The sequence below is a fragment of the Onychomys torridus genome, chromosome 1 (genome assembly GCF_903995425.1).
Source record: "Onychomys torridus chromosome 1, mOncTor1.1, whole genome shotgun sequence".
Classification (NCBI taxonomy): domain Eukaryota; kingdom Metazoa; phylum Chordata; class Mammalia; order Rodentia; family Cricetidae; genus Onychomys; species Onychomys torridus.
The window spans coordinates 132,952,678-132,971,717 of record NC_050443.1 but is presented as its reverse complement, the minus strand read 5'-3'; the positions used below and the strand labels follow the sequence as shown (position 1 = coordinate 132,971,717).

General features: G+C 38.0%; 1 protein-coding gene across 7 annotated transcripts in view; it reads left to right on the top strand.

The window, feature by feature from the left end:
- Positions 1 to 19,040, top strand: part of Tle4 (TLE family member 4, transcriptional corepressor) — a 138,698-nt gene that overhangs the window by 23,217 nt on the left and 96,441 nt on the right. For all 7 annotated transcript variants that reach the window (XM_036206775.1, XM_036206768.1, XM_036206762.1 and 4 more), the window contains exon 5: positions 8,935 to 8,997. In XM_036206775.1, coding sequence (XP_036062668.1) covers positions 8,935 to 8,997 — 63 coding nt within the window. The remainder of the gene's footprint in view (positions 1 to 8,934; positions 8,998 to 19,040) is intronic.

Sequence of the window (19,040 nt, the reverse complement as noted above, 5' to 3'; positions counted from 1 at the left end):
GACAGAGACAGGCCTTGAGCTTACTCTGTTGCCTAGACAGGCTTTGAACTGATGATGCCTCATTAGTACCTGGGTTTACAAGCCTATACCACTAGGCCTGGTTTCTTGTGTTTATTCCTACTTGATCTTCTTCCTTGGTGGACTGTAAACACCTCATGGGGGCAGAGCCTTCTGCATTCACTATACTGTGTGTCACAGCTGCTAGCTCAAAGTGAAAGCCAATATCTGAAATCATAGTTTCATTTCCTAAGTTAGAGGTGCTTGGAGAATTCATTTTGCTCTTGCTCTAAAATTCTTTCAACTTCCATCTTTCCATGTTTTATGTCTGTTATCCCTGCTTTCCATAACCATTTAAATATAGTCAGTAGCAAGAAGAGGGCTAGAACCCTAAAGACATTGAAATAACATGCTTATAACTTGCTACCACTTTCCTAGAAATGGTCCCTGGTAGATCCTTGCTGCCTACCAAGCTAAGTTCAAGGTCTGGAGTTTGGCATTGAAGGTCTGCACAGTCAGACCCCAATAGATAGACTGCTTCTGGCACCCCTTTCCACTGTATTCTAGCATAATGGTTTCAGTCCTAGATGTACATTAGAATTACACAAGGATTTTTAAAATGGAACACTGATTCGTAGGTACTACTCTTGGAGATTTTGAGCTAATATATCTGGGGTGAGGTCTGATTTGTGAAATCACTAACCAGCTGTTTCCTGAGAATATTGTCTGCTATGAGAGCTTTTAGGGTTCCATAGTCAAGGAAGTTTCAGTAGTATTGCTTTTTGTGTATTTCATTCCAAAGATATTAAACTAATACTGTCAAATGAGATAGTTTAAGATATCTAATAGGGAAGAAAGCTGTTTAATTTGTTTAGAAAGAGTGTGGCCATCTGGTCAGAGAGCACTTTCCATATGTACTTGTTAATAACTTCTGCAAGGTGTGGTATAGAACCTGCTTTGGGAGATATTATTGACCACGTTTCAACTTTGAAATCACTTCCTTTTGTCTTTTCCTGATTATCCTATCCAAAGGTATCTTCTTTGTAGATACCTTTTCAATACCTGAAATTCTCTTTTGTTTGCCTATGTATTTGTCTTTGTCTCTACCCCTGTGCTTTGAACTTGAGGACAGCAGGGATTTTGTCTTGTTCACTTCACCCATGTCTCCACTCAGAACCTAAGAGTTCTGACAATAGTAAGTAGGCAGTTAATAAATACTTGCTGAATGAGTAAAAAGTAGATTCATGGTTTAGGCCTTTACTAAGGTGCATGTGTTTAAATATCATAAATTCCATGCATGATGTAATTTAAAAGTAACTTGAAATACAGTCAGCCCTCTATGTCCATGGTTGCATTCATATGTGTTCAGCCAACTATAGATTCAGTGTTTTGGGGAGAAATGTGCTTGTACTAAGCACATGTTTGTCCATCATTGTTTCCTAAACAGTGAAGTGCATTAAAGCTATTTATATTGTATCTGCATTCTTTTAGGTGTTATAGCAAGAGAGTATGTATGGGTTCTATTCAAATCCCTTGCTATTTTATGAATAATAAGCATCTTCAGATTTGATGTCTGTGGAGGCTCCCATCACAAATCTCACATAGACAGAGGAATGACTGCATTAGATTATAGAGCCACAAATAGACAACAATAGTTTTTAACCTTTACTTTTCTAAACTTCCCTTGTGGAGTATTTAAAACACACGCACACGCACACCACATAAAAGTAGCTAGAAGCCAGACTACAGGGAACATTTGTGGCTTTTATGGTTACTGGGGCAAGTGACACCTCAATCTGTTGTATGGGACTTCCTTTTTGCTGCTTAATTTTTAGGCCAGTGTATCCCAGATGGCTTCCCTCGGGGAAAAGGGATTGATGACCTCAGCATGAGCTCTTGAAAGAAGCTTGGATGAGGAGTTTTGAGTGAGAGCCCCTTTTGGGTAGAATATACCACTCCAACAACAAAAAGCAAAAGTTAAGCAAGATATTTGTTTTCTCTTGGCAAAAAATTTCTAATTTTTAAAACATTGAACAAGAGTATTCAAACAGGTTTGTCAAGTACGTTGAGGAGCTTGTTTGGGAACTAAAAAGTAGAACTACAAGTTAGTTTATCTGATGCTTGGGGCTCATGAAACAAGGAACATTGAAGCAGTTCCTGGCCTTAATATGAAGGCACCTGTTCTCTGGAGGTATTGTGCTGCAGCTGTTCCATGGCTCCTCTGGTCTGTCTCTCAGTCTATTTTAAACAATGTTCTAATAGGTATGAGGTGGATGTGAATATACTGTAGCATGTGTGGTTCCTTTGACCCTCTGCACATTGAATTTTTAGGAACTGTTCTTTTACTTCTTATAAGCCCTGTGATGGTGCAGCATGAGTAAAGCCTGTCTATGGACTGTTCTAACCAAAATTGATTTATTCCAGGTACTGTTCTAGAATTTATTCTGAACTCTGAATACAAAATGCTCTCCTGGTGTGTACCCTTTAGCAGATGTACTGAATGCTAAAGGATCAGTAATCTGCTACAAGCAATATTAGAAGGAGGCTAAGCTACATCTGCATTCTGTTTCTAAATAATCTTTTAAATCACATATCCTGCCAGGAATTCAGAATGGAAACTTTAATCATTGACTCACCATTCAGAAGTCATCCAGAATGAATTTGCATTTTTTTTGTTGTCCAGTGAGAATATATACATCTAATTCTTTTTAAATGACATGATTTCCTAAATGTCAGAAAAGATATGTGCCAGGAAGCCAGACAAACCAAATTAGAATGTGAGTAGGTCTTCTAGATGGGTAGTCCTTTATTGTTGGTACATTGCTGTATTCTAGCTCTTCTATAACAATTTTTGCATGCTACAAAATATTATAAAATTCCATCTGCTTGGCCTGGATTATACTTCATTTACAAAATGATACATTAGATGTCTTCTATATTCAGCCACATGGAATGTCCTTGTTAACCATATGGCTGCCTTCATCAAGCTCATATGCATTAAAACTTTGCTATTCTCTGTGAGGTCTGCCTCTTCTGTGGACCAGTAGAATCTCTCAGCAGCATCATTGCGTTTGTTCAGAGGCTATCTTTTCAGGCCCAACTCCATCTGCTTTATACCAAGATTCCCAGGTAATTAGTAAACAGATAATTCCAGCTAATGACAGATGTTGCCAAGACACAAGGCTGGAGTGGGTCAATGAGTAGGAGAAGAGGGTCTCTTTAAGAGGGTATTTTATGGACTGAGACTTAACAAGATGGTGAGGAATGAGCCCTGGGATGCCTGGTAAAGACTGTTTTAGGCAGCAGGGTCAATAAGAACAGACTTAAGAAAGAATCTCTTCCTCTGTTTTTGAAGTACCTTCCATACAAGCTGGCCAGGGCTGTGATTCACCTGCCCAGGCTATCTATAGCCTTCAGCACTATAACAAGAATGTACTAGAGCCATAATGTATCTGGGCAAATAGGAACAAATCACAACTTTGATTTTGATCAGACTGGGTACTCATCACTGTGGGAAAACATTCAAAGGACTGAGAGGGTGTCTTGATAGTAATAGCTTCAAATAGTTGAAATTTCAGGTAACTAGAGGGAGCATGAAGACATTATAAAAGACTGTGCTATTGAGAGGAAGAACGGAAAATACTCAGGAATGTACACATAGATGAAGAACTATTGAAAAAAATGATAAGCAAGAAGAAAACCGATAAAGAAGGTCTAACCTAACCAGGGTGTTGTCCAACTTTTTGGCATCGAAACATGATCTGTAAATGTGTTGGGCCTCATTCATAGCTGTCTTAGGATATGTGTGTATTGTGGCCTGTGGCCTCCAAGTTTGACATGCCTGGATGTGACCAGGGAGAAATGACCAAATCATCTGGCATGATTTTCTGTCTAACATATAGCTTGTCTTGTTGCTTTGATGGATATGTAGTACAGACATCCCTGTGAGACCTTGGTAAGGACTATGAGTTGGTTTTATTTATTCCTGCATCCAGAATTCTTCCCTTTTGGGTATTTCTCACATCATTTTAATCATAATCAGTCCTGTTGGAGAATCAAGGTATATTATTTCCACTTGTTGTCACAAGGAGTATTTATTCCTATGCCTAGGTGTGAAAATGTGTAATTGTAAATTAGCATTGAAAGGCTCCAGTATATTTATGGAAGGAAAAGAAACAAAGTAACTGACAATACTTGCTGTGATACTGGCAGACAAGTGTTGAGGAGAGAAGCTTGCTGAGCACCGGTAATCAGGTTCTCAACCAGCTCCACCCTGTTCTGTGAAAACTGAGGATAAAGTCACCAGAGAAGCAAATTTTCCTTGCTTGCTCCTGCTGAACCCTCTCATCCTCTTTCTGTATTTCTTGCCCTTCCTCTCTGAGAAGCTGAGCATAACTGATAACATTAGTTACATTGTTTTTTCAGACTTGAAAACTGCAGTGATTTGACCTTGTATAACTTACTGAATGTTAGGTACAAGGATCAGTAATCTTTCCTTGTATAATATAGCATTTTCTTGATCCCTCTTGATGGTGGAGCAGTATTAAATATAATATCAAAGTTCAGGTAATGTAATAATAGGTGGCTATCTAAGGTTTCCTTTAAAGAAATACTTTTAGAAAGCTCAAAGGTAAGAGGGAGGAGCGCAGTTTAATACTTGTAGAAAATTTTCTTAAAATCTTTAAGGACAGATTGGGATAGTTTCATGAGATACAGGGTCACTGTTGTTCTCTCTTAAGGACATTGTCCTGCATATTGCTGCATGAGCACTACCAATGTACCTTGTTAGGACAAATGGGGTACTTGAAAGTGCTCAATTAACCAAGTTGTGCATTGACACTTTATAGCACACTTCACCATGCAGTGAAATGACATACAAGTGAGTTCAAAACATGAACCAGGATAACATTGCTTTAGTGATTCAGTAGAGACTTAGTTTCAGTGTAACTCACTGAGGGAAGTATAGACAAGTTTAAAAAAAGTTGTGCCATTGACACTTTCATATTGTTCAATATAGTATGCTTTGAGTATCCACAGACAGTTCTTGTTGTTGGAGGAAGTGAATGGGCAACTTTTTTAAAAAAAACTTTTATCCAGCTTGGTTTACATAGTGAATTCCAAGATAGCCAGAGCTAAGTAGCAGCAAGATCCTGTCCCAAAAATTCAAAATGAATGAATGAATGAAATAAAGCTTTATTACTTTGCAAAAAAAATCTTTTCCTGTGTATAAGAGTTAAAGTGAGTGACTTGAGATTTCCCCTGTGTCTCTCTCGTCATGATGGCTGGTGACACTTCTGTCCCATCCTTCTCTAGAGCTAGCATGACAGCACACAGTACCAGATGTTGAATGCATAGTCACAGGGTTTTCATAAAATGTCTTTTTTGTTGTCACTTTTTTCAGAGGGATTTTGCCAAAAACCAAATGGCTTTTTGTTTGTTTGTTTGTTTGTTTGTTTGTTTGTTTTTGGCAGGGAAGATTGTCATTTTATTGAATCTTTTGAATGGAATATGATATGAAGAAAGTAAAAAGAAATAGAATAATGATGAATTGAGGGTGGGAAAATGTGTTCAACTTACGTTTTTATTAAAAATTTGAAGGAAATTTTATTTGTATGGGCCTGATATATCTGCACGTGCCAGTGTGTACAGAAAAGGGTGTCTGATCACTTAGGACTAGTATTAACGGCCCTGTCAGCTGTCAGGTGTGGGTGCTGGGAACAGAAGCCTGGTCTTGAGCAAGCAGTTTTAAGTGTTGAGCCATTTCTCCAGCCCCATCAACTGCTTTTCTTAAATGTACACCCTCGTGAACAGAGAACATGCAATAGAAGTGTCAGATGTTGTTTGATGAATTTGTCAAAGTACGAGGGTTTTGTTTTTTTTTTTTTTTTTTTTGGTCATGTGACATGAACAATTGTCCTTTTATTAGGACTATTCATGCTGATTTGGAATATCATGGGTGTTAAAGGCAGTAGTTTAGCAGTGCCTATAAAGCATCAATGCTATAATAACTCCCGGTAATTCTAACAACGCACAGTATTTCAGCATCTTTGCCTTTTTCAATGGGCTATCTGTGACTGCATTGCTCAGGGATGCGTGACCCACATCACCTATAAATTTGATTGGAAGCCAGAGAACTGGCATAGGCTGATGGATAGCAGATTAGAGTCCTGATTAACCATGTGATTCAAAGACTAGAAATATATTGTCTAAGCCAGATTCATCAGATGCAATCAGAATTTCAAGTGGTCAGATGCAATTCAAATGTGTATTGTGGCTTTTCCTCCTAGGTTGTCTTTTTCCCTCTTTCCCCAAAGCTGAAAAATACTTCTTTGATGAATCTGCTTCTTACCCTAAAGCTGTCTGTCTGTTATTCATCAGAAAGCAGGTCGCAGTTCAGTGAGCAGAAGAAAAGATTTTAATAGAAGCTGTGCCAAGGGCTGTAATGCATCATTTTAGGGCCCTAATTACATTACAATGACAAATATCAATGGTGACAACAGCAATAACCTACATCCTTTAATGGCTGTGCTAGAAAAGGAGTTTGGGCCCCACACCATTAGATTAGACTCAGTTTCAAAACATAGGCCATTAGAAGTGTGTGTCCACAGTATTACTGGTTGATCGCTGAAGCCCAGTGGAAAGGCCTGAAAATAAATGATGCCTCCTCAAAGCTTGGCCCTGTGGGACAAAAGAGGTGAAATTAGATGACCATGGAAGCAGTAGTGTTTCCGAGGCAACTTTAGCTTTCAAAGTGAGGAATGGCCTGCTTAATTGTATGAAATCACACAGACATACCCCACCCCCTTGCTGCCAATTAGCCTGTCCATGAAAATCTATTGGCATGACAGCATAAAGAAATTAAGAAGTCTTTTTAGACCAAAGGAGACCTTTAAAGAATAAGTTTGAAGATTTTACCCTTCTTTTTCTGTTGGTGTATATGTTAACATACATAATTTTTAGTGTTTAAGACGTTTGTTCTTTTTATCTTGGTGGTTTTTTTGTTTGTTTGTTTGTTTTTTGTTTTTGCCTTAAATAGGTGCTTGGACATAAAATAGCTTATTAAAGCACCAAATACCTCTTGTTTTTTATTTGACCAGATGAATGAGTTTCCTGAGTTAGTTTTTACTGCCTACATTATGTAGGCAAATTAAAGAACTCAGTTTTCCTACATGCCCACATACTTTTTTTCAACCCTCCTAGCAAGGGACTATTTTATTTATGTAAACAACATAATGAGGAAAATATGCTTGGCAGATGGTTCTAAGTATAAGAATCATCAGTTTGGTCTGCCCCAAAGTCTCATTATCTTTCATTCCTACCCCCAGCTCTCCCTACAAAAGCCCAACCACCAAATGCCTTTGAGACACTGAACATTCAGCCTCCTGAATGCTGTTCTGTTTTCTTAGCTTACCTTAGAATTTAACTCCATTACCACTGTGGAATGTTCATCCAGGTGGAGAGGGGTTTTGGTGGTTCCCACTGCAGCCTTTCATGGTGGTTTAAGCATTCTTAAAGGATGGCTAAATGATCCGTGGGGCCAGGGCAGTAAATTAAATCAGGGCAGCACAGTGAAGTTCTAGTCACTGCTGTTTACTGGTTCTGGGCTTTGTCTTTCTCGTTAAGTGCAGGCTGGAATGGAAAGCCTACATTGGGGACTTCATGGTGAATTTTTGTTTTGGGTTGGCTGATGAAGGTTTTAAGGTGCTGGCATAGCTACAAAGTTAAAAGGGTTGCTGCAAAAAGAAGGAAGCCTCAATTGCATAAGCAGTGTTGTTGTTCTAGAATGACTTAGCAAGAAAAAGAACATTTGTGTGCTTTCATAAAATGAACTGATTCTGGATGAAATTTATTTTAAGAATGTCTCAGGAATAGTAATTGCTTTACATTTTCTGTTTTTTAGCATTTCTTAACCTCCCTCTTTCACTACCCCATCATTAAAATATGAGCAATTTTGTGTGCACATATGTGCATATATTAAAAGCTTTCTGCATATTGTAAAGTGTATAACATGCCATCTAAAGATGCATACTAAGGTGAACATCAGTAAAGTTCTGAACAGGTTTTTAAAGAAAATATGTAACAGCATGTTTTTTCTTTCTTGTTTTAAAACTCCAGTTCCAAGGCAGGAGAATTGTGTATACAAGGTATATACATTTTGTCCCTCTATTTCCAAAAAAATTAAAGAATAGCTTCTATAGTGTTAAGTGTACTAAGACCTTAGCATGTTCTAAACTACACACTGAAAATCCTGGCTGACAGATCTGGAAACCGTTACTGTTTGAAAATATCCTACTACTCAGCAATTAATAATTACATTAGTTTACTTGATTGATGCTGCCCCCCCACCCACCTCCTAGGAGTTTGGAAGCTAAGTATAAAAGCCCCACTGAAGTGTTGACAAGCAAAGGCTGCCAGGTGCAGCATCCCACACCTAAGATTCAAGCACCCTGGAGGCTGAGGATCTCAGGTTGTTAAGTTCAAGGCTTGCTTGAACTTAAGAGAGGGTAGGGAAGTGAAAGAAATATTTGTACACAACTCTGGAAGTCTAATCTTGTTATGGAAACAGTTGGGATATGTAGAGAAAAAAAATGGGTGGTATCTGAATTAAAGATACAGGGTTTTGAAAAAACCATTAGATTGGGCAACAGTCTTTCTGATGAAAGCTTTTGAAAACTGGTTTCTAGTCATACAGATTAAATTCATTTTATATTACCCTGATGCTTGAAGATTAAATTTTAAGATGAATGCTATTTAATAAATCCTGCTGCTTATGTGGCTCTGTTGTCACTTGTCTTTTTAATGGGCTTGCTCAAAAGGTAGTTTTCCTCTTCCTTAGGCACTGCAGCCAAAATACAAGTGTCTTTTAATATCATCCAGTTATTTTGGGTGTCTATAACTAGCTGACTGTTTCTTCTATTGTTTTTCTCTTTTTTGCAGGCAGAGATTGTTAAACGACTAAATGCTATCTGTGCACAGGTCATTCCTTTCCTGTCCCAAGAGGTAAGATAGTTGATCTGATGGCTAGAAGTTGTTGCGATTTTACTGATTTTGCAGATGAGGGACTATAGACCTGATTCTGGCCTTGCCATTTTCTTGATGTTCATATTTCACATTTCTAGGATGCAGTGTTCCTATTCCAACTTTTGAACCGTATTAATATTCAGTTTAACATAATTTAAATGTATTTATTAATGAAATATTTGTTAAGTAAAATTTAATTGTTAAAATATTTTGCTGCCATTATTAAAAGTAGTGTTTCTCAGAATTGTGCCTGTTTGCTATAATGCCATCTAACCACAGAGATGGTAAAATTGCCAGCAAGACAAGAGCGTGATCTGTACATCTGTCAGTGAGCACTGAGACTCAGCAAAAGACTTATCAGATAGAAAAACTTCACTTTGTGAATAAACTAATGGGACTTTTGGCTACTGTTTTTTAAAAGTTATTTTAAATTAATGATTACTTCTTTATGTTGTCTGTGTATTTAGAAAAGGCATCCAAGATAAATTCAGTGTACTCATCTCAGTGTCGCTTAGGCTTTGCTGATAGGAACCTTTTTATGGGCTAATGCCTGGTATGTGGCTCGCCAGTTTTGTTTTGCTTACTACCAGGGAAAGTGCATACTGTCAAAAATTCATGCCACTGTGAAGGAGGGTCTACCTTTCTAGTGCTTGATGGTTTCCTTGTAGCCTCCTCTTCCTTTACTTTGCTTATTTGCTTGCTCTGGGTAGATAGAGAATACTGGAAAGGGATGGTTTGCTTTTGGATTATTGAATCCTTTATTTATATATATATATAAAGTCCTGGGGCCACAGAACTTGGTACTTTTTTTGAAAAGAGAAGGTGCCTTCCCACACTTTTTAGTTACTGTGTTCTGTCTCTGCTCTTCTAAACAGCTGTTTATACATTTGTCTAACATTAAATGTACTGGGATTAGTCACAAACCAGTATTTGAGTTTGTACATGCTTTATAGACATGTGGATTTCTGTCTGACTTAATTTGTCCAAACCGGGTTTAGATTTGAGTAACTGTTAGTTGAGGAAGGGCACACTGTTCATAAACCTTGCTACTTCCTAATTCACATTCTGTTTTTCTTTCCCTTTTAGCTATGACCACTATACCTCATTATCCTCATTTACCTATTTTTACTTAGTATTTGCCTGTGACTGTATTAGATGTCTTTTGATGAAGTGTCAAGAAGCATATTTGCATTTCTTTCTTTTTTTAAGATTTAGTTATCTTTATGTCTATGTGTGCCTCCATGTATGTATGTGTGTACGTATGTGCCTGGTGACTGCAGAGGCCAGAAGGGGGCAGTAGATCCCTAAAAATGGAGCTACCCGCGGCTGTAAGCCAACAAGTGAATGCTGGAAACAAAACCTAGTTCCTCAAGAAGCAAGTGTTCTCAACATTTAGCCATCTCTCTAGCCCGTATTTTTCATTTCTTTGGGAAGCTTGACTGTTTCAGGTCTCACCTAGATTAGTGAGTTTTTCTTAGTTTAAGATGTTCTACTTGTAGAGATAGAGATTGAGAAGAGTATGTGACCCTCCAAGCTATAACCAGGCTGAGATGTAATACCCAAAGGTAGAAGGGAAAAGTTAGAAGTATCCCTAGGAGTGGTGTTAGTTTTGGGGCCTCAGCAGGTACAGACCATTATATGCAATTGCTAGGACAGGTTTGTCTGTGTCTGCGATCTGTGGATTATGGTCAGAAATGAAAGGTGGTCTGGAGGTACTAATTTATTTTCCCACAGGAGTTATGTTGTTTGTATGAGCAGTCCCAGTAAGAACAGAATGTGCAATGGTAGCAGGGCTAAGCAAGACTGAACTTAAGTGGATGAGGATGTTGTACTTCATAGAGAAAAACCATGGGGGAAGGTATTAGCAACTCTTTTCTGCTCTCCTCTGAGAGGGTAGACCTCATTCTTTCAACATTTATCTATTTGTTTTCCTGAGGTTTTGACATTTCTTGATTTCAGTCCTTAATACACATAATGACCCTACATCATGGTTTCCTAAATCCTAATTCTGTGTATATTTTTTCTTCTTTCATTCTTTCTAATTTCCTAAAATGGGAGTATGCCTTTTAAAATATAAGCCACAAATGGGTTTATTCTAATAGTTCAGGGTCTCATTGATATTTGAGGTTGAATATAGTCTATCTTGTATTTTAGGGTATTCTGTAGGCAGACACCTCATTTCTTGCCTGAGGCCAGATGGACCTTAATCTGGAGGGCATGGAGGAGGCAGGTTATTAGAGAAAGAAGGATTCTATTTCCTGTGTCTTTGGCGACAGAAAAATCACTCTTACATGGCTAGTGCCAGGACTGAAGGCTCTTAATCTGATCTTTTAACACCAGCTCTCTGTGTGACAGTGTTGCTGCCAGAAAGGCAGCTGTGGCATTTGATTTTATTTTTAAATGTTTTTATTTAAAAATTAAATGATTCTGTCTCGGGGGAGAAAGGAAGGTGTTCCCTAGAGACTGTGCACAAGCTACAAATTAGTAGGTGGAGGTGCTTTGAGCATTTGAGAGTTGAGTCTGGAGTCTGACAGAAACAGGAGGTAAATTTATATACCTCTAGATTGTCTGCCTTTAATTTAGCTCCGTGTGTTGATTGGTTTTGATTGTGTATAGTTTTTTTTTCCAGACTTACAAAAATGTAGTAACTACAACTATTAAGTACATTTGGTGGTTTTAACTACAAAACCTTTTTCTTTAAAAACCAAGTTTTAGCTCAGATACACTTAAAGTTGATCTATAGTTTTAAAATTACAGAAAAATAGTTTTCTAATATATTTCACTACAACTTTAAAAGTTGGAGCTGATATACATAGTTACTACTGAAGTCCTAAGCATTAGACAAAGATAATAATTTATCTTTGCTGTTAGAAGTTAATAATTATGGATTACTAGATTTTAGAATTTCATAGGATCCCTAATACCAGAATTTAATAACCACGAACCCTCATCTGTATGAACCTTTTCTTCTCCCCACTTTTGGATAATAGATAGATCTGTACTCTGCTCTCAGATTTTTGTCCTCATAAAATATATCTCACGGTAATTCCTATGGAAGTTCTTTTGCATGTTATATCTCATTTTCAGGCAATGAATTATAAGTAACTGCCTCCAAGCTTTCAGTTCTATAAAGAAGAAATGCCAGCTACTGGCAGTCATAACCTTGGTTGAGTCCTGGCTTCCCAGCTACAGATCACATGGCTTTGTCTAATCCAGCCAAGCTGTGTGACCTATAGCAAGTACTTTGTCTCTCTCAGCCTCAGTTTCCTAATCTGTGGGGTGAAGGGGTTCCTCACTTGGGCATTATCACATGTCCTTCCTGTGAGTATAACAGCTCTAGCTACAGCAGTGTCAGCAAAGACAGGCCTATAAATTCTCTTTTGGGAAGACCAGGAACTGCTTCTAAATCCATTTGAATCATTGCCTTTTGCAAGCATGAGAATTTGTCATCTTTCTAATTCCCTTCCTGTTAAGTTAAAACTGAGCCCAAAGAGTCTGAACTAGCTGGACATCTGGTTATTTTTCTTGAGCAATTTCAAGATAGACCCTGTAGACCCTTAATCCTTTTGGGTCCTCAGTCACATTGAATGATGCCAGCAAATGCTGCCTTGGTGTATGTTGTCCCATCCCACACCTACCTCCCTCTTCCAGCAGCTTGCACCTTTTAAGGCTACTCTGGTGTAAATTGAAATCTATGTTTCACTGTTATATCTTGATAATAGGGACAGCATTTCTGTTAATGTGGGATCAAATTAAAGCCCTTCTTTATTGATTTGTGTTGGGAATGTTAGCTCTGTAAACCTGTGTTCCTATCGAATGAGACTAACTCTGCCTTAAAATGTTTATCATATGTAATGACATATCATCTGGTATAGTAAATACCTAGTCCCTCTTCTCCTAATGTACTTTCACAGAAATGGAATTTGTTTGGGTTCTAAGACATTTGGAAAAGAAGAAAAATTTGGGAAGAATTCAAAGAAGTATTTATTTTTGCCATTATCTTGACCTATTAGATTTAAAGTGTTAAATATCAAGCACCTAAATGTTGAACCACAGGGTGGGGATTTAGCTCAGTGGTAGAGCGCTTGCATAGCAAGTGCAAGGCCCAGGGTTCGATCCTCAGCTCAAAAAAAAAAAAAAAAAATGTTGAACCACTTTGGAGAGCAGTTATGATCTTGGTCCTTTATATGTCCCTGTAACTATTGTTTAGATTCAAACAGCATATACTTCATAGTTCTAAATGTTCCAAGACCTTTGAGAACTTCAAACTCCTAGTGTGCTATAGTATGTTATAGGTCTGTAACATTATCATTGAAATTTTCTTCTTAGTGAACATTTCTAGTTTGCAGAAACCTGCATTGATAACAAGGAACAGTTTACCAGAAGTGACAGATTATGTGAAAGGAGGCAGTGTGAGAACGAATCTGAGCTTAGCCAGACTCTGAACTTTTGGCTCAGCCTTTTTTATGTCCTTTATGTTGTTGGGGATACAGTTCCCAGTTTCTGTGATAGGCTCTAGAGCTACCTTCATAATAAGGGCTTATTAATAAGAGTTGGTGGGGCTGAAGAGATAGCTCAGTGGTTAAGAGTACTGGCTGCTCTTATCTTATAAGGGATCCAAGTTCAATTCCCAGCACCCACATGGCAGCTCACACCTGCCTGCCTATTCCCAAATACCCAGCATCTGCTTTTAAATAATTGACTCTGAGGTGTAATATTACTTATAAATGCTCAGCTGGTAGCTCAGGTTTATTACTAACTAGCTCTTACACTTAAATTAACCCATAATTCTTATCTATGTTTAGTCACGTGGCTTGGTACCTTTTCTCAGTGCAGCATTCTCATCTTGCTTCCTCTGCATCTGGCTTATGACTCCTGAGTCCGCCCTTTCTCTTCCCAGAATTCTCCTAGTCAGGTCGCCCTGCCTATACTTCCTGCCTGGCTACTGGCCAGTCAGCATTTTGTTAAATCATTTCGCATGACAAATCTTTACAGTGTACAAGAGCATTATCCCACAGCACACACCTATCTGTAACTCCAGTTCCAGGGCTTCTGACACCCTCATACAGACAGACATACATGCAGGCAAAACAATAAACATCACATAAAATAAAAATAAATTGTAAAAAATTAAGAATTGGTGATAATGTAAAAGACCTAACTGGATATTTGGACATTTTAATAGAGCTCAACTTACCTAACTGATTTATTCATGAAAAAAGCTTATTCTTCTTATATAACAGTTCTAGAAGGAAATGTACTAATTCCTTGGTAACTTCAGGATACTGTAAACTTTTTATCTTCACATTCATTGTCTCTAGCTCCATTGGGACCTGCCCTGTCTATAGAAATGAGAAGAGGGGATATTTGTCCTTTGAAGGGCAGAATGTAGAAGATGTTCACTTGTACTGCCCTCTTTGCAGTGTCCCAGACCTAGTTACTTGTCCCCACATAGCTATAAGGAGGCTTAGAAGTGTAGTTTTCCATAGCCACCCAAAACTAAAACTGCTAGCCACCTAAAGCTAGCAGTCACTTCTAGATACAGTGCTATGCATAAAATGAAAGGAATGGCTGTTTTTGCTACAAACCATGGTATGTGTTTACATGACATATTCTCTCTGACCATGTATGTAGCACAATCCATTTTAATTGATGTAACCTAATTGTAGTGATATTTTGTTTGTTCTCTAACAAATATAGCTTGCCTGGAGTTAAGAGTGGAACTAGCCACTAGTTAACCATAGAGGCCTGGCAGTGGTGGCACACACCTTTAATTACCCAGCATTTGGGAGGTGGAAGCAAGAAGATCAGGAGTTCAAGGCCACCCTGGGCTATATGAGATTGATCCAGTCTAAAAGAGAAACAGAGCCAAGTGGTGGAGGCTCACGCCTTTACTCCCAGCACTGGGGAGGTAGAGATAGTAATATAAGGTGGGAGGACACAGGAGCTCAGCCCCTTTCAGGCTGAGGAGTTGGCAGGGTAAGAGGTGGCTGAGGCTTGCTGATCTTTCAGCATTTACCCCGATATCTGGCTCTGGGTTTTTATTATTAAGACCAATTATGATTCATGCTACACCTAATACATAAAATAATGCATAGTTCTTGCTATAAAAATCATATATCCCTGTAGCTTAAGTCATGCTGAACAGTAGCTCACTGAGTAGTTTACACTTGATAAATTCATACAGTATAGAAAGGAATACAGTACATATGAACAGTTATGGGCTATTTAGTCTTGTAGGGTCTATAGCTATTATGTGTGTCTGTTAAAAAATTACAGTCCTGGGATTCTTAAATATACTTCTCGGTTAAAGGCTAGATTATGGCAAATTATACTTGGCCTGCTATATTTTGTAGCATATATTTTCTGGGTGCAAAATGCTTTTCTTCGGTATCTCATACATATCTTGAGGCAGTGAAATTTAAAAAAAAAAATCCAAGTTTCCTCCCTCAAATCATGAAAGAATCATAATGTTTACTCAGGCCATTGGTTTTTATGGAGTTTTAAGATGTCTTTTTTTTTTTTTTTTTAATCTGCTTACGTTTATTTCACAGAGTTAAGTTGATCATTTTGATTGCTTGTATCACAAACCATTTTTAATAGTTTTATGCTCAGGGAATTTCCTACATTACATTTTGATCATACCTCCCCATCTCATCCCCGGAATGCTTCCCAGATCCACTCTCACTTCCCTACTTCCCAACTTCATATCCTTTGTAATAATGAAAGCTACTTTGTACTGCCCAAATATATTCCTGGGGTGTGGTTGGCTTCCTAGGGGCCAACCCTTAAAGAAAGCTGACTCTCCCTCCCCTGAAGCTGTCATCTGTTCATAGTTCCTTCGCCAGGGTAAAGGGTTCCCAGACTCCTTCCACCTCTCTGCTACAATACTGATTGAGCTGCTATGAGTTCACAAGTGTCCTGGTCCTGAGACACTGTTTTGCTCTAGCTTTTGCTGACCTCTCTCATGAGCTTCATGCTCCCCCCATCGAGGTAGTCCTGGGTTATGGTTGTGATGCAGATGTCCTATTTGTGTCTGAGTACTCTCTGACCATATTCTCTGCACTTGTACAAACCATTTCTAGACCACAACATGAAATAACGTAGGAGAGTGAAAGCAGACCGTGGTTCCTTGTGAGCAGTGGCTACTGAAGTCCCATCTCTTAAACTAACTCATGGTCCTTGTTTTAAACCTTGACATCAATAAAGTAAATAGCTTGTTTCTAGTCATTCAGTGCCAAGGAGAATGGACATTTGTTTCCTTTCCTCCTTCTGGAACTCCTCCATAGCTAGGTGTTCTGTTCGAAAGTTATAAAAACAAGCAGAGCTGCTTGGTGCTGGTGTTGGCGTCATGTAGGCTGGACTTCACAGTGACATGAAAACTTACTTGGAGTCTGGGCTTATAGAGAAGCACAGCAGTTTTTCCTGTGCATCTATCTGTTATTCTGAATAAATACTGGTTTGATCAATGAAATATTTGGGTTTTGTTTGTTTGTTTGTTTGTTTTTTACAACATTTTAACAAATGTTCAAATCATTGGGCTTTTTAGACCATAAAAGCTAAATTATGAGTGGAAAGTTTTAGTTCTTTACTTTTGATCTCACATTTACTTAGGCAAAAGGTAACTTTCACCTTGAATGCTTTCTGGTACAGAGTAATTCCAGCTGAGAGCGCTCCTTCCCCCATTTACTTGTTAAGTTTTCTAATGAGTTGTACAAAGTTGTGTATTTTCTTTGTTTCATTGTTTATTTCCTCAGAATTTTGTAGATTTATTTAAGAAGTAGACAGTGACACACAGTTACATAATAGGGGTCATGAATTCAATACAATTATAATTCCAAATGATACATACATTTTTTTGTCCTAGATAGCTCTACATTTGTTTCTTTGAATGTGATGGGAAAACAACCTTTGTAGGCATGTGATAGAAATGTATTACTCATGCCATTTATTTTAGGATGTGAGTGTGCATTTCTCGGAATCATATTTTGCATGTATAGAATAATTGTGAAATGGAAGTTGAAAAATGTGATCAGACATTCCCTTAGGGAGGGAATGAACAAAATACAGTGGTTACACACACTGGTAGCAGTGGGTTCATAATCGCCCCACGTTAACTCCTCATACTGCTTGTTAATAACTTTATAAGGAATCAATGGCTTGTAGTAACATGGTTTGATGTAGGTGAGCTTGGCTGAAATCACTCAAGAACCTCTGGTAGGCAGGCACACAGATGAGACCTCATAAGACCATCTAAGGAAAACATTTGTGTCAGCAGCCTGCACCACACAAGTCAGTTGGGGTCAATTTTCAGTCTTGGTAATGTGGTCCAACACATTCTATGCAGAGGATGCCCTGCAGTGAGTAACATAGGTGCACTGGGCCTTCTTCAGAAGGTTCGGTCCAGATTTCTGAATTTTATATTTAGGGTATTTGTAGGATAAACATCATTTAAAATAGTTTCTTTACTCTCACAACCCCAACCTATCCGAGAACATAATTTTCTCCTGTGTTCTTTGGTTGACTAATATTCTTACTTACCTGACCATGTGTTTTAATGACAATTGAGTGGCAAAATAGTGGCATTATGATCTGTTTGACCTCAGGAAATAAAAGAGAACTCTCGGGAGGTAATTTTCTTTTTCTCCTGCAGGCAGGTTGAATTAAATGTGGGCTTCCCTCCAAAGGCAGCATTGGCAACCTTGTATTCAGGTTTCCAAAATTAATGTATGTTTAAAAAACCTACTATCTTTGAATGAAGATAAACTTCAAAGCACTCTGAGTATAAGCAGAGTTGCATTGTCTAATACAGAAGTAGCTATGTCAATTTAAATTATAATTAAAGCTTAAGAAAAAGTAAGAACTACTTTTTCAGTTACACTAGCCATATTTCAAGTACTCAGTGCTTATTCCTCTGTGGTTGGTGGCTGACATATTATTCGTACAAATGCAACAGTGTGACTATTATAGAAGGTTCTAGTGGACAGCAATGAACCATACATAGAGCTTGGGTATACCAATAAAGAATTTTGTGTCCTTCTGTGAGAAGGGAAGAAGGTAAGGCAAAATGATGAGTGGGGAAAAGACTTGGGCAGCTTTTCCAAAGTGTTCCTAAGAGCTTATTTTTTATGTTATTGTTGCCTTTTAAAATTATTCTACAATGTAGGTTTCCTTAGGGTATTTTCATACATACTCGATTTGGGTTGAATCCCCTCTCATCTCTTTCCTCTGATCTTTCTGACCCCATCCGTTCTTAAAGCCTTCACTGCCTAGTATTCTCCCTTCTACTTTACTACCTCCTGTATTGTTAACCCATCTTCTACACTCATTAAAATGGCTCTCCCTTTTGTTTCTTGATATCTACACACACTCTGCATAAGTACACTGTATAAAACTAAGAATCTGGGATCTGAATATGAGAGAAAAAAAAAGATTTTTTTTTCTGAACATGAGTTACTTTATTTTTCTATCCATGTTCCTACAAACTCCATTTTTTAGTAACAGTTGAATAAAATTCCATCAGTATATATTTAATTCAGATTCATTATCTGTTCATCCAGTGATGGATAGCTAGTCTTATTCCATTTGTTACTGTGACTAGAGTAGTGACCATGGGCATGATGGTATTTTTGTCATAGGATAGAGAGTCATGTGTGTGCATGCATGCTTGTGCACTGGATAGCTTTGTCATATGGTAGTTCTGTTTGTGGTTTTTGAGAAACCTTACACTGATTTCCATAGTGGTTGCTAGTTTATCCTTCTATTTGGAATGAGATTCTTTCTTTCAACACATCCTTGCCAGAAATTTCTGTCAATTGTTTTCTTTCTAATTTTTTTGTTTTGATTTTTTTTTGTTGTTGTTGTTTTGTTTTGTTTTTCAAGACAGGGTTTCTCTGTGTAACAACTCAGGTTGTCCTGGAACTCTCTTTGTAGCTCAGATTGGCCTCAAACTCAGAGATCCCCCTGCCTCCACTTCTCCAATATTGGTATTAAAGGCATGTGCCACCACTGCCCAGCGATTG